Source organism: Oncorhynchus tshawytscha, linkage group LG16 (assembly GCF_018296145.1).
Source record: "Oncorhynchus tshawytscha isolate Ot180627B linkage group LG16, Otsh_v2.0, whole genome shotgun sequence".
Taxonomy (NCBI): domain Eukaryota; kingdom Metazoa; phylum Chordata; class Actinopteri; order Salmoniformes; family Salmonidae; genus Oncorhynchus; species Oncorhynchus tshawytscha.
The window spans coordinates 20,900,209-20,915,597 of record NC_056444.1 but is presented as its reverse complement, the minus strand read 5'-3'; the positions used below and the strand labels follow the sequence as shown (position 1 = coordinate 20,915,597).

The 15,389-nt window shown below is 45.5% G+C and overlaps 1 protein-coding gene across 7 annotated transcripts in view; it reads right to left on the bottom strand.

The window, feature by feature from the left end:
- Positions 1 to 2,302: 2,302 nt before the first annotated feature.
- Positions 2,303 to 15,389, bottom strand: part of phldb2b (pleckstrin homology-like domain, family B, member 2b) — a 46,325-nt gene continuing 33,238 nt past the window's right edge. For 4 of the 7 annotated variants that reach the window (XM_042298950.1, XM_042298955.1, XM_042298954.1 and 1 more), the window contains 16 exons: positions 12,434 to 12,805; positions 11,196 to 11,333; positions 10,918 to 11,055; positions 9,532 to 9,660; positions 8,961 to 9,116; positions 8,747 to 8,857; positions 8,569 to 8,658; positions 7,237 to 7,431; positions 5,674 to 5,817; positions 5,462 to 5,564; positions 4,302 to 4,455; positions 3,522 to 3,612; positions 3,280 to 3,426; positions 2,975 to 3,194; positions 2,775 to 2,860; positions 2,303 to 2,663 (listed from right to left, as the gene is read on the bottom strand). In XM_042298950.1, coding sequence (XP_042154884.1) covers positions 2,523 to 2,663; positions 2,775 to 2,860; positions 2,975 to 3,194; positions 3,280 to 3,426; positions 3,522 to 3,612; positions 4,302 to 4,455; positions 5,462 to 5,564; positions 5,674 to 5,817; positions 7,237 to 7,431; positions 8,569 to 8,658; positions 8,747 to 8,857; positions 8,961 to 9,116; positions 9,532 to 9,660; positions 10,918 to 11,055; positions 11,196 to 11,333; positions 12,434 to 12,805 — 2,415 coding nt within the window. In that variant the 3' untranslated portion in view covers positions 2,303 to 2,522. The remainder of the gene's footprint in view (positions 2,664 to 2,774; positions 2,861 to 2,974; positions 3,195 to 3,279; positions 3,427 to 3,521; positions 3,613 to 4,301; positions 4,456 to 5,461; positions 5,565 to 5,673; positions 5,818 to 7,236; positions 7,432 to 8,568; positions 8,659 to 8,746; positions 8,858 to 8,960; positions 9,117 to 9,531; positions 9,661 to 10,917; positions 11,056 to 11,195; positions 11,334 to 12,433; positions 12,806 to 15,389) is intronic. The other 3 variants (XM_042298951.1, XM_042298952.1, XM_042298953.1) reach the window with 3 other exon arrangements.

Sequence of the window (15,389 nt, the reverse complement as noted above, 5' to 3'; positions counted from 1 at the left end):
GCCACACACTCTAGGAGCTCAGATGCAAAAATGTAATACCAACGTTTCGACAGCCAAGCTGTCTTCATCAGGGTATAATCACAAACACTGCGGGATGACTTGTTTATATAGTGTCAAAAGACACAGGTGTCTGTAATCATGGCCAAGAGTGGCCTAATATCATTGGTTAATAATCAAATATTAAAATGTCATACAAAGAACAACATACAAACAAATGGATAGCATACGATCATAGATTAATTTGACTCCACAAGTTTACAAACAATTACAATGGCAAAGTTACAATAATCACAAGATCTTAAGCCATTCTTGTGATTATTGTGACTTTGCCATTGTAATTGTTTGTAAACTTGTGTTGTCAAATTAATCTATGATCGTATGCTATCCATTTGTTTGTATGCTGTTCTTTGTATGACATTTTAATATTTGATTATTAACCAATGATATTAGGATGATCCAGAAGAAGATTGGGAGAATGTCATATGGTCAGATGAAACCATAATAGAACTTTTTGGTTAAAAACTCAACTCGTCATGTTTGGAGGACAAAGAATGCTGAGTTGTATCCAAAGAACACCATACCTACTGTGAAACATGGGGGTGGAAACATCATGCTTTGGGGCTGTTTTTCTGCAAAGGGACCAGGACGACTGATCCGTGTAAAGGAAAGAATGAATGGGGCCATGTATTGTGAGATTTTGAGTGAAAACCTCCTTCCATCAGCAAGGGCATTGAAGATGAAACGTGGCTGGGTCTTTCAGCATGACAATGATCCCAAACACACTGCCCGGGCAACGAAGGAGTGGCTTCGTAAGAAGCATTTCAAGGTCCTGGAGTGGCCTAGCCAGTCTCCAGATCTCAACCCCATAGAAAATCTTTGGAGGGAGTTGAAACTCCATCTTTCCCAGCAACAGCCCCAAAACATCACTGCTCTAGAGGAGATCTGCATGGAGGAATGGGCCAAAATACCAGCAACAGTGTGTGAAAACCTTGTGAACGTTTGACCTCTGTCATTGCCAACAAAGGGTATATAACAAAGTATTGAGATAAGTATTTGGTCAATAACAAAAGTTTATTTTCCACCATAACTTGCAAATAAATTCATAAAGAATCCTACAATGTGATTTTCTGGATTTTTTTTTTCTCATTTTGTCTGTCATAGTTGAAGTGTACCTATGATGAAAATTACAGGCCTCATCTTTTTAAGTGGGAGAACTTGCACAATTGGTGGCTGACTAAATACTTTTTTGCCCCACTGTATAATGGTTAAAAAGCACATTAATGCCCGATAATGAATCAAACGCCTGGCTAGCCCGACCCCGGATGCTTCCTATCTGAAAGGATACAGCAGAAATAATGGGCAGGGTGGAATTGAGTCATTTAAGTAAGCATTTCACTGTTAGTCTCTACCTGTTGTTTATGAAGCAAGTGACAAAAATGGATTGGATTTGCTTCCATCTGTCCTTTCAGTTCTACACTCACTGCAGAACGTGGTAGGGTTGAGTTGGGATGGTTTAGGGGTCATCCTCTGTCCCTCAGACTGTTCAGCTGTCATCCTCTACTGATGAGAGGGAATAACTAGATGTATATGATGGTGGGAAGGAAAAGCATCGTGACTGAGCACTAACATACAGTAAGCCTATATGCCAAGGCTGCTCGCCATTAAACATGAAACAAGGCATTTGATAAATACAACTCACAGCTACCATATAGCTATCTGGTTAGTCAACGATAAAATACGCAGCGAAAGCTCGACCAGCATGATTATAATCTGTGAGGGTTAACCTATATGATCCTGTATTTATTCTACCACTGACATGTATAAGGCTGAATCTCAATGACAACCTATTCCCCAAGTAGCAACCTTGGGTATTGTATTTTACCACAGATGACTTGACCTTTGGCTACACTAGAAGACGCAATGGAGGACATTGGCCTCATGAGAAAAGACATCATACAAAAAGATTAGCACCTCTGGGTTATGTGATCACAATGTAGCAAACACACACACACACACACACACACACACACACACACACACACACACACACACACACACACACACACACACACACACACACACACACACACACACACACACACACACACACACACGAGACCTGAGGTCTTTGGGGATGAGTAAATATCAGTAACTTGCCGCCTGATCATTTGACCCTACACAACCTGGAATTGAAATGACCGTTCTGTTTGCTTGTTTACTAATGATGCATAAAAACACTGGCCATTCCCAGCGGAGCTACTGTGAGAGTTAAGGCACACTGTTGGAGAACACGTCCTTGGACATTTCTATAATGATAAAATACAGAAATAAAAACAGTCCATCTGTGTCAGAGAAAAGAGAGGAGCTAGTCCTGTCGTCGTAACCACACGCTGGCTGTATCATTCCACTCCGAAGCACCCCTCTTTACACCATGAACTGAGTGTATTCCTCCGACGTGTACAGATCAAGTCTCCTACACCATAAAGTGGGTGTATCCCTCCGCCATGACCATATCGCTCCTTCTACACCATGAACTGAGTGTATCCCTCGGCCCCAGTGACAATGACATCCATCCAGATCCTCATGGCCTCAGGAGAGGGGGCCACCATGTAATAGACCCTGTCATGAGTCTTCACACTGAACGTCAGACACGGGTTAGGACTCTGGGGGGGGGGGAGAGAAGAATAGGGATCAGATACAGCAAGGCTACAAGGATTCAGCATTTAATAAGAGAAAGACCGTGTCTCACACACACACAACAAAGGAGTAGGTACCTTGTGTGCGTTCTTTAAGTGGTCATAGTAAACTTCCTCTATTGCTTGGAAGTAGATGACCCCTTTCAGCTTGGCCTCATGCTTGTCTGCAGCAGAGACAAAACACACAACAGTTAGAAACACACAATCAGACCAGAAGATTAGGACTTAGAGGTGTGTGTTACTCACACTCCAGTCCATGGTACCTGTCCGTTCTTTACCTGAGAAGTAGGAGAGCGTTCGTCGGTTGCGGTCAAAGACGAACCAGCGTTTCTTCCAGGTCTTGATCTTTCCCCCCATCTTGACCAGGAATCCTCGGCATGTCTTCTCCGTGAGGGACAGGTGGAAACAGGTGTCAGCACTGTGGCCCGCTGACTCTATATGGGCTTTTAGGTCAAAGTCATCCTTTCGAACTGGCAGGTAGCGCGTCAGAGGACGGGACTGTGGGGACAGGGGTTAAAGGTTACTCTAGTGGTCAGCAATCTTAGTCCTGGAGAGATACTGTTTCGTATGCCTATTGTTTCACCTGTGCTCTCTGTTTCTCCCGTAGTTTCACCTCCCTGTCGATGAGTTTCTGTCGTCTGTTGGTCTCCTCCTGCAGTCGTTTCTCCAGATCCTCCCTCCTCCTCCTCTCCTCCTCCAGAGCCTGTTTGCGTGACTCCATCTCTTGCTCCTGCACCAGACACAACACATGCTTTACACTTTAGACTTCAGTGTGTGTGTGTGTGTGTGTGTGTGTTTGTTTATCTGTGCACGTGTGTATATTACCTTGTGTTCTATGAGGCGATACTTCTCTGCCTGAGCCTGTCTCAGCAGACGCTCCATTTCCTCCAGTTTGGTCACGTTAGACGTACTGGCACTGCAACACACACAGACATTCTACAGGCTGGGAATGATGCAGCACAGGACTTATTCTTCCCATGGAACACACACAGTCATTAAGAATGGGCCCTGCTGGAACACATTAGAACCAGCCTGGACGTGTGTGTGTGTCACAGCAAAGTCTGCTGCTTTTCATTTCCACTTCAAATGAAACACCTGGAATAAGTCTGACCCCCCCAATCCACTAACTCCTCCTCTATCCATTTCCGCTTCATCTCTACCATAATCCTTCATTCCTTCTCTCAGGTACAGAGAGAGAGAGCTACAGAGTCAGTGAGAGAGAGAGAGAGCACTCTGCATGCAGAACACATGATTTCACCCCAGTGAGGCTGAAGCCCAAATCTACCACCGCTCAATAGCTATCCCCGCTTGTAACCTGACTCCCCTAACCTTCAAACCCCCACGAGGAGGGAGCCTAAATGGCGGGAGAGCTACAGGTCCATTTGCAAACATACTTTTTACATTAGCTCTACACAAATACACACAAATGTTTCAACATGCATGAACATTCACCTCTCTCCCTCCATGTTTCACATTATAGAAAATGAGAAACTGACTTCATATGATCGGTATGCACATTCAGCCTCTGAACACACGTAGCACACATATCCCCCTTTTCCTTGACCTCTACTCTCTCACTCTCCCCAACACACACACCCCACCTACCAGGACACGTTGTCCGGGGAGCAGGCAGAGATGCTGGTCTCCATTGAGTCAGAGCTCTCCACGCTCATGGTGTCGTATGCCTGGCCGTTTTCACAGTGACCGTAGGTGTCCAGGTACACGTTGGACTGGGAGGCGGCACGAGAGCTCGGCTGACCTAGACCAAGACCACACACAGACAGAGAGAAACAACAACAAAATCACACAGTCAGAAAGAGAGAGACCACTACCAAAGCACACAGGGTCCGAGAGAGAGAGAGAACAAAGACCAGAAACCGGCGTATACTTTAAAACAGCGCGAGAGAGAAGCTGTGCATATTTCATGTGTGTATACCATCGAGTTACCTGTCTGTACCCCTCCCTGCACTGAGCCCTGTTCTCCCTGACCGCCCGCCACCTCAGGGACCACAGTCTGACCGTACGGTACAGACTGTTGGCCCTCCCTCTGATCACACTGACCAGCCACGGTTAAAACACATACAGCAAACTAAAAGGTGCAAAAAGTTACCACAACCAAAAGGTCCAAATAACAATGTCCAAAACCATATAGTCCAAAAAATAGATCCCAGAACAAAATGAACAACCACAAGCAGTGGACCTCCAACCTGACTGTCACTACGAAGGGAGTAATATAACACTACAGTAGGGTACAACAAAGACACACACACAGGAAGCCTGATACCATCACCCAAAGAGGGTCAGAGACACACCACACCCCTCTGATGACCCACCCCAAGGGACAGGCTTCAATCTCACCACACACACACACACACACACACACACACACACACACACACACACACACACACACACACACACACACACACACACACACACACACACACACACACACACACGTTATCCATGGGTTACTAGGACCTATTAACAGATGCTTCACAACAGCAGAGTATTTCCTGCCTCTCCTCAAATCTCTCTACAAACAAATAAACAAACCATGTTTCTGTCCACCCATCACACACATCTGATGATCCATCTTTTTTATAGGTTGAAGCCCTTGCCTTATAAGGTAAGCTGTGTGACTAACTTGTCCCGAGGGTCACTGGTGGAGTGACAGACAACTCTCCTAGACAAACTCCTCTTCGCTCCCCTCTCACTACTTCAGTTTCGCGGTCAGTTTACACATGCGTGAGGTGTGTCCTCACCCTTGTGCAGGCGCCGTTTATCTGTGTCTCTATTGGAGGAGACAGACATGGCCCGGGGTAAAATACTGCCACAGCTAGAACTCTGGACCAGGGGCTGATGGGACTGTGGAGGACCAGAAAGAGAGAGAGATTAAAGGTGATTGTGTGTGTGTGTGTGTGTGTGTGTGAGAGAGTGAATGTGTGTGTGTGTGTGTGTGTGTGTGTGTGTGTACCTTGTTAGGCATGCTGCGTCCTAGTGTAGCACAGTTGAACTGAGGGGTGATGATGGACGTGGTCTTCTTCCTGGGTAATGTGTCACTCAGGTGGGCCCCACCTTCTTTCACTAACCTCTTTCTCTCCTCCAGTGAACGGAAGTGCTGAACACACACACAATAGTCAGAATCACACACACACACACACACACACACACACACACACACACACACACAACAGCACAGGACACAAACACACAACAGCACAGGACACAAACACACAGCCTTTACCTGCCTGTTGTGGCTGTGTTTTTTGACAGGCAGAGGAGGAGGAGGAGAGTCAGGGAGGGGAGAGGGGTCACGATAGGTCACCATGTCCTCCGGCCAATGAACCGAGGGGGTTTTGGTGAGAGGGGGGCGGCGGGGCAATAGGGGATGGGAGGAAAAGGAGGAAGGACAATCGACAGGAGAGGAGGAGCGACAGAGCTTAAAGAGGAAGAGAGGAACACCATCAAAGAAAGAGAGTGTACAGCAGACAAAATATAAAATCTAGAAAAATTGAAAGGCAAATGCATGGAGAACTGAGGAAGGCATACAGTGCATTCGGAAAGTTTTCAGACACCACCATAGGGATGGTGCCAGGTTTCCTCCAGGTGAGATGCTTGGCAATCAGGCCAAATAATCCAATCTTGGTTTCATCAAACCAGAGAATCTTGTTTCTCATGGTCTGAAAATACTTTGGCAAACTCCAAGTGGGCTGTCATGTGCCTTTTACTGAGGAGTGGCCACTCTACCATAAAGACCTGATTGGTGGAGTGCTGCAGAGATGGGAGAATCTTTCAGAAGGACAACCATCTCCACAGAGGAACTCTGGAGCTCTGTCAGAGTGACCATTGGGTTCTTGGTTACCTCCCTGACCAAGGCCCTTCTCCCCCGATTGCTCAGTTTGGCCGGGCAGCCAGGTCTAGGAAGAGTCTTGGTGGATCTAAACTTCTTCTATTTAAGAACGATGGGGGCCACTGTATTCTTGGGGACCTTCGATGCTGCAGAAATGTTTTGGTACCCTTTCCCAGATCTGTGGCTCGACACAATCCTGTCTTCCTTCGACCTTATGGCTTGGTTTTTGCTCTAAGCTATAAAAACAAAGAACACTCCATATGTATAACCTCCCAGTAATTTATTGGGTAAAACATACACTGTGACATACACTGTCAACTGTGGGACCTTATAAAGACATGTGTGTGCCTTTCCAAATCATGTTCAATCAATTGAACTTACCACAGGTGGACTCCAATGAAGTTGTAGAAACATCAAGAATGATCAATGGAAACATGATGCACCTGAGCTCAATTTCGAGTCACATAGCAACGGGTCTGAATACTTATGTCAATAAGGTATTTCTGTTTTTAATTTTTAATAAATGTGCAAACATTCCTACAAATCAGATTTCGCTTTGTCATTTAGAATAAGACTGTAAAGTCAAAGGATCTGAATACATTCTGAATGCACTGTAAATAATGTTATCCTCCGCCACACAAACACACCTACTGACCAACAAAACACACGTGCCCCTTACACACACACCTCGTCCTCCGCTGGTTTTGGGGCGCTGTCGTCAGTGGGGGGGCTAGGCTCAGAATCAGGGGAGGGATTGGCCAGAACAGGGGCAGGGGCGGGACTAGGGTTCCCCCCCAGCTGGGAGTAAATTTCATTGATCTCACTGACTGTTACATAGCCCTGGAACATACCATGAGGGAAAAGGGGGGAGAGAAGAAGTGGCTAGAGATGAAGTGGACAGAGAGAGGGATAAACAATGGTGAAAGAGAGGGAGATTAAAAGTGAGAGAGATTAAATAAAGAGGGGGGTTGAGAGATAGAGAGAGATTCAGCCATGTTAAAACTTTTTGTTAGCTTGGTCAGTTAAACTGCAGCAACAGAGACAGAGCTGTACTGTTCCATTACTTTCACATAGACAATGAATGAAGAGAGAGGGTTAAACATAAACAATATGAACATCTTTAAAGGCCAGTTTGTTACCAGTGCAATGTGTTATTATCACTGTATAAATGGAAGACAAGAGGAGGTGTTTCTAAAATGGGCTGTAAAAAGTGCTTCTCAACCTCAAGATTCCTGGATCTACAAGAAACTATCCATCACACAACTCATTCCATAGTTCTCATGTTATCGTTTTGACCAACCTTTTTGATACAAGGGACCAAGATTCGAAGAAACACTAGCTTAAAGTAACTGTCCAGTGAAACTCTCACTTTTTAAATTCTGTTAACGCGTATACAAATAATGTTGTTGACTCGTCCTATAAATTGGAGAGAAAAAAAACACTTCAAAAACCCCGCCTCAAACTTGTATCTCAAACAGACCGTTTAAAAAACGCTTGCCATTTCATCATAGAGGATGATGTCATCCTTCTGAGGAGGATGATCTGGCCAATCAGAAGTCTACTCACATTAATATTTTTTATGACCAGTATACGCCGGTCATGTTGTTGGGCTACGCCCACATCATTCCAAAACAGAAAAGCTGCTTTTTAACATACTTAATTACCATTTTTTGAAGGAAAACTATTTCACTCCATTATTTGTCATTAATTATAGGTCATATTTCATAGAAATCTGGAAAGATAGATAGAGGGAGGACATAGTACCTCAGCGCTCTTTATGGAAAGAGAAGAAAGGAGGGAGGATAGGGCCAGCAGGTCAGCAGGAAGGATAAGAGAAGAAAGAGAGGAAGAGGCGTGGTCACGGGACTGGCCACTAGGAGATTGACACACGTCAGCCAACGACGCCATATCCTAGGAAACAGGAAAGGAGGAAAGGAGAGGAAAAGAGGAGGAAGACAGTGAGACGAGGGGGACCATGGGTGGGAATGGAGAAGGTTGCTAGGCAATAGTCAAACATACCTCCTTGAGACTGATAGGGCTGAGAGGGAAGCCCCGCCCACCTGTGAGGTCAGCATACTTCTTTTCCACAGAAGCAAGGTTATCTTTCTCCTGAGAGAGAGAGAGAGAGACTAACATGCAATTAGGACTGAAATCAATAGTCCGTTGCAAAACACACAAACACACTGCGCGTACATACCCTCTGCACCATCATCTGCAGGTTGGTCCGCTCCTTCAGGAAGCTGTCCTTCTCTCGCTGAGCCTGCTGGGTAATCTGTCCCGCCTGCTTGTTTAGCGCCACCAGCCTCTCCTTGGAACACACACATACAGTAGTTTACACACACACACACACACACACACACACACACACACACACACACACACACACACACACACACACAAACACACAGTACCTTGCGTGTGACGGTGCTCCGTTGGTAGTCAGCTATCTCTCTGAGGAGTTGTTGTGTGCTTTCCTCCTTCTCCTCATCATGACGACTCTCTCTCTCCAGCTGCTGAAACTCCAGGTCCTCAAAACGCTTCGTCTCAGCTTCCAGCACCTCAGAGTTCTGACACACGCACACACACGTTTTTCTCAGATTGTGTGATAACATTTTGGCTGTCCGCAAGTGTTCAATTACTATTTTCTGCATGAGGGAGAGAGCATTCAGTCACACAAGCACAAACACACAACCACACCAAGGCATGCTCTCGCCAAACCTGCTGCACAATCATGCTTCCTCATCCTATCAAAAAACTGCTACTATCCCCCATGAGCAGGCTGACTGTGTGGAGCTTTCCTGACAGACATAATATGACACATTAAAACTGACAAACAGGAGGAGAAGTGAAGAGGAAGAGCGAGACAGATAAATGATAGGGGGAAGGAACAAGAGGATAAGGATGGGTGAACAGGTGGGGAAGGTGTGTCACAGGACGTTTTTAGCAGGAAGTGTGTGTGTGTGTGTGTGTGTGTGTACTGACCCTGGTGAGCTGCTCCTGTAGGGGCTCCTTCATGGCCTCAGGACAGCAGTGGAGCTGGGAGCGCAGCTCACACACACTCTGAGACAGCTGCTCTACCCTAGCCCTTTCAGCCTGCAGCGACACACACGCCTGACACACACACACACACGACAAGCATACAAGCACGCTCAAATGTGCATATGTACGCAGAGGTACAGTACACACACACACACACAGGAATGACAAGCAGACACAGGACAGAGGGAGAGAGGATGGTAGCGTTAGTGGGAGTCGGGAGGCAGAGTTAGTTACTACAGTGTTACAGTGGTCAGGAAAGCAGAATGGACTAGAGGGCAGAGAAGAGGGAAGGACTGATACAGCTGTGGGTTGGGGATGATGAGGGTTATTATGAGAGGGAAAGGGGTCTTCAACACAGACCCCCAACAGTCCAAGACGTTCAGGCTGACCAGACACAGGAGAAGCCAGGCTAACTGACCAGACACAGGAGAAACCAGGCTAACTGACCAGACACAGGAGAAACCAGGCTAACTGACCAGACACAGGAGAAACCAGGCTAACTGACCAGACACAGGAGAAACCAGACTAACTGACCAGACACAGGAGAAACCAGACTAACTGACCAGACACAGGAGAAACCAGACTAACTGACCAGACACAGGAGAAACCAGACTAACTGACCAGACACAGGAGAAACAGGCTAACTGACCAGACACAGGAGAAACCAGACTAACTGACCAGACACAGGAGAAACAGGCTAACTGACCAGACACAGGAGAAACCAGACTAACTGACCAGACACAGGAGAAACAGGCTAACTGACCAGACACAGTATGTGTCAAACTAGTCAACTTTATTTTTGTCTTTCTCTCAACTGCTCGTTATCCATCTTCCTCTCATCAGATCTGTAATCAGCAAAATGTGTAAGGGGAAGACTCTGTCTGTCTCTGTCTATTCCCCCCCCCAATATGGTATGTGGTTCCTCTCTCATGTATCTGCCAGCTGTAGGGTTAATGGAACTCTCCGGAAGCAGGCCTGAGAACATGACCCAGAGGAGTAGAGGGTGTCAACACACACACACACACACACACTAGGGTAGTGACCACTATACCCTGTTGTGTATTAACAGCTGTATATTTGGACCGGAGACTGCATGACAGGGATTTACACATACAAAGTCAGCTAGTCACATGTCAATCAATGTATCATTGGGTGTGGCTAGAGAATACATACTGCAGCATGCTCATTACATATGCACACAGTGCTTATGACACCACAAACTCTTAGAAACTCCATATAGCAGTACACACACAGACACACACTTTCTCTCTCCCTCCCTCATGTTGCGTTGATCCCAGTTGCCCCAGTGTTATCACACAGTGGTATTACCGGAGTCTTCTGGTTCTGTGCCTGTTGTTCCATGTCAGACATCTTGGTGTTGAGTGTCTCCAGAGCATCTCTCTCCTGCTGCAAGGCCGCTAGCTCCGCCTGCTGCTCTGCCTCCACCAGGGCACGCTCCACCTCCACCTGGATGGAGAGAAAGAGGGAGTGAGTTTCTATCCAGCTCTACCTCTATTACCTCCTTCTTCCTCCCTTCATCTCTAACCACCATTTTTACTTCCCTCCATCCCCCTCTCTAGCACATCCCTCTCCCTCCATCCTTCTACCTCTCTGAGAGACTCGTCCATCTGGTTGTCCAGTTCTTTGATCTTCTGTTCCAGCTCCTCCATGTTGTTCAGCACCTGGATCCTCTCCTCCTCCACACAGGTCACTTCCTGCCTCCGCTGGCCCTCCTCCACCAGCGCCTAAAGATGACATCACACTCTCACAATGGAATCTATGCTATGTTCTTTATTCACTGGTCCTGTAGAGCTACAGGGAGTGAATACATTTGTTTCCAGCCAAGAACTAACAAACCTGATTCTGTTTATCTAGCTCTTGATGATTAGTTGAATCATGTGTGTTAGTGCAGGGCTGGAACAAAAGCTACATGTTGTCCTGAATGAGGGGTGAAAAACACTATGGTTCATAGAAAAGTTATAGGTATTAACATGATACTCTGTAGAGTACATTTCTGTTATTCAATTACTCACCAGAAACTATGCAGCTGTTCATACGGAGCAGACACACACACACACACACACCTTAGGTTGCTATCCTTAGCACTCTCTAATCTAATAACCAGACTGTAAATATCTTATGTGTGTGTGACCTCTTACAGCAACCATTTTTACAGTATCCAGCACCTCCGGGTTCTCACAGTTAAATAGAAGACTAATTCACAACAACAAACAACTCTGACCTCTAAAACAATAGGTTGCTGTGGAGGTCTAAGAAGAAAATACATGTTTGAGAGTAGGGAAAATATAAATACAGTATGTGGACCTTAAATGGTAAGGAAAGTCAGATTCCAGAGGAGTTTCCACATCAGAACTAAGGAATGTACAAGGAGGGGTTGAGCCGTGACCATGGCTAGTGTGTGTTCTCTTCTGTTTACAGTGAGAGGGGAGCTCTCTTTCTCTCTACCACTCTCCTCTCTCTCCTTTAACTCTCATTTAGTCATGAGAAGCTACATTAAGCTGCATATAGCTTCATAGGCTGTTATTAAGCTTGATTAGGCCTGTGTAAGGATTGCCTGACCAGAGGTCTCATTAACAGGTTGCCAGGTGATAAACACTCTGCCTCCTGTCAATCATTTAACAAGGCTTAATTAAGCTTTACTCAGAGGAAGGACAGCAGTAGCACCTTATGTATCTGTGTGTGTGTGTGTGTGTGTGTGTGTGAGTGAGAGAGGCAGGGAGGTTGGCTGAAAGAAGTACAGGAGAAAGGAAACAAGAGATCAAATATAAAATGGGAGAAAGAGAGAGAGAAAGCAAAAGCGAACGAGAAAGTGAAAAACTCTCACCCGATTAGTCCTAGGCAGATGCGCGGTGAGCGAGGTGGCGGAGCTTCGTAGGATGATGGCTGGCGATTGTGCCATGTGGTCCCGGTGGCCGCTGCTCCGTCGCTGTCGGACTGGACGCTCCTCGTCGTTACCATAGTAACCGTTCTCCGAGCCGCTACCGGCCCCATTTCCGTTCACAGTTGAGTCAGAGAAGACGGATTCTGACTCATCGTCGTCAGAGACCTGGAGTTTCTCTAATTCCCGGTTGATCATCTGAAGGTCGGCTAGACCAGCACCGGTATCGACACTAGAACCAACACTCTTCTCCCTGTCCTGCTCCGATCGACCCAGCTCTGAACACAGAGACAGAATGGTTTCCAGCCGCTGGCGTTCCTACAACACAGCACACAGAGTTAGAAGCCCACACAAATACGTACATACAGAGTTACACACACAGACATACTTAGATATATATGTACAGAGAGAGAGAGAGACACACACAGCAAACACATGGATTCTTATCTGTATCCAACTGAAAGCCAAATACACAGATATTACCCTTGGAAGCATGGCTGCCATTAGGAGCATTTCTCCTCACAGACACTCCACAGGGCAAACAGAATTTTCTCATAGCCCTTATATTTCTCTCAGAGAATAACGAAAGCCCACAATAACAAAAACTAAACCTATAGCTAACTAACTAACTAACTACTAGCGCTGTGCTACTGAACTAGATATAGACATTCACAAAGACAGTGGGCTGCTATCTGCAATGCACTGCTGCAGGTGAGAGAAATTAGAAACCACATCGCCCTGAGAACTGAGTGGCTGCTAGCAGATACAGTGAGTGAGAGAGAGAGAGAGAGAATTCATGTATGTGTGTGTCTGTATGTGTGTCTGTATGTGTGAGAGAGAAGAGGCAGCAGGGGGCTTTCTTGCGAATGTTATTGGCTCGGAGTCAGACTCTCCAACCGGAAAAGCCCAACGTACTACATACAACATTGGAAATATATCCCAAACACACAGGAGAGGGACTAGAAATACATCCCACATGCATACACATCTACACATCTACACACACAAACAGAGGCCACTAATAACAACGGTCAGTCAACAAGTAGCAGAGTAAAGCAATACTCTGTCAATTTGACACCTGATTCAGTACTAATGGAGACAAACCGCTGTAGACCTACTACACAAAAGGAGGTGAAGCAGTAAAGTTAATAACAGCAACTGGCTCTGGGTGTAACCTGATCTGATCACCATCAGCCCTAGCTCCCACAGGAGAGGATATACCGATATAGAAATGCAATCCTTCCTCTTCTCTCACCATCCCTCTCTCCTGATCTACACCCTCTCACTCTCTCAGTCTTGCTCTCCCTCCCACCCTCCATCCATCCCTATTCACAATCTCCCCCTCTGCCCACCTTCATTTTCTCTCTCTCCACCACTCTCAATTCAATTTCAATTCCATTGAAGGGCTTTATTGGCATGGGAAATAGATAAACAAAAGTGAAATAAACAATAACAAATGTTTACAGGAAACATTATTCTTTTGAAACTTTTGTGAGTGTAAAGACATTTCAAATGTCATCAAATAGTTACAGGGGTACACACAATGCCGTCGAGGGTACGCCAAATCAATATTTTATTGTTTTTGTAACTTTTTTTCTTCACATTTTCAAACAGGACAATTATATTTTCCAACGGGGCTATACATTTGGGTGAGTTTTTTCTCTCTCGCCTGAGTAGCCTCATTTCACTGCCAAAAAACCAATTAAACCATCCAGTGTTCAGTGAAATAACCACACAATATCAAATACAGGTAGCCTAGTCAAATAATTAACATCCAATCACATTAACCGTTACTCTCTCGCGGGAAACCTTCACTCTTGCGAGGACTTTTAGAAACATGACAATTTGAAAAATAAGCCACCAGAGATTTTGGAGCGAGAATAAAGATTACTTTATAGTAGTAAGACATGTATCAAAGCAACAGATACCATTAATAAGAAGGGGTTAGAAGCATCTTACCGAGTGGCTAGGACAGGCAAGCCACATACTATTGTGGAGGACTTAATTCTTCCTTCTGCCGCAGATATGGCTGGGACAATGCTTTGGGAAAAGGCCATAAAAACTATACAGACAATGACTTCATCAAACAACACTGTTTCACGACGCATCAGTGACATGGCAGGAGATGTTTGGAAACAATTACTGGTTCGCATACAAGCCAGTGAATTCTATGCATTACAGGTGGATGAGTCAAAAGATGTGGCGGGCCTGGCACAGCTCCTGGTATATGTCCGTTACATTTATGTATATATTAAGGAATATTAAGGAACACATCCTCTTCTGCAAACCACTGGAAACAAGGACAACATGAGAGAATATTTTAAAGTACTGGACAGCTTTGTGACATCAAATGGACTTTGGTGGTCAAGATGTGTTGGTATCTGTACTGATGGCGCAAAAGCCATGACAGGGAGACATAGTGGAGTGGTAACACACGTGAGAACAACAGAGCCTCATCAAAATTGCAACAAGCGGTTCTGTGAAAATTTCATTGAATCAGAAGCCACTGTCAGATTTCTGGACAGGGCTACGCTCAAGAGTTTCTTGCCTTGGCAAATCGCGCTGTTAAGACACGGATGCCCTTTGTAACCACGCACTTGTGAGAGTGGATTCTTGGCCCTCACTAGAGGTCGACCGATTAATCGGAATGACCGCTTAATTAGGGCCGATTTCAAGTTTTCATAACAATTTATTTTTGGACACCGATTTGGTCCATTTTTTTTTTTAAACAATTTTATTTAACTAGGCAAGTCAGTTAAGAACACATTCTTATTTTCAATGACGGCCTAGGAACGGTGGGTTAACAGATTTTTACCTTGTCAGCTCGGGGATTCAATCTTGCAACCTTAAGGTTAACTAGTCCAACGCTCTAACCACCTGATTACATTGCACTCCACGAGGA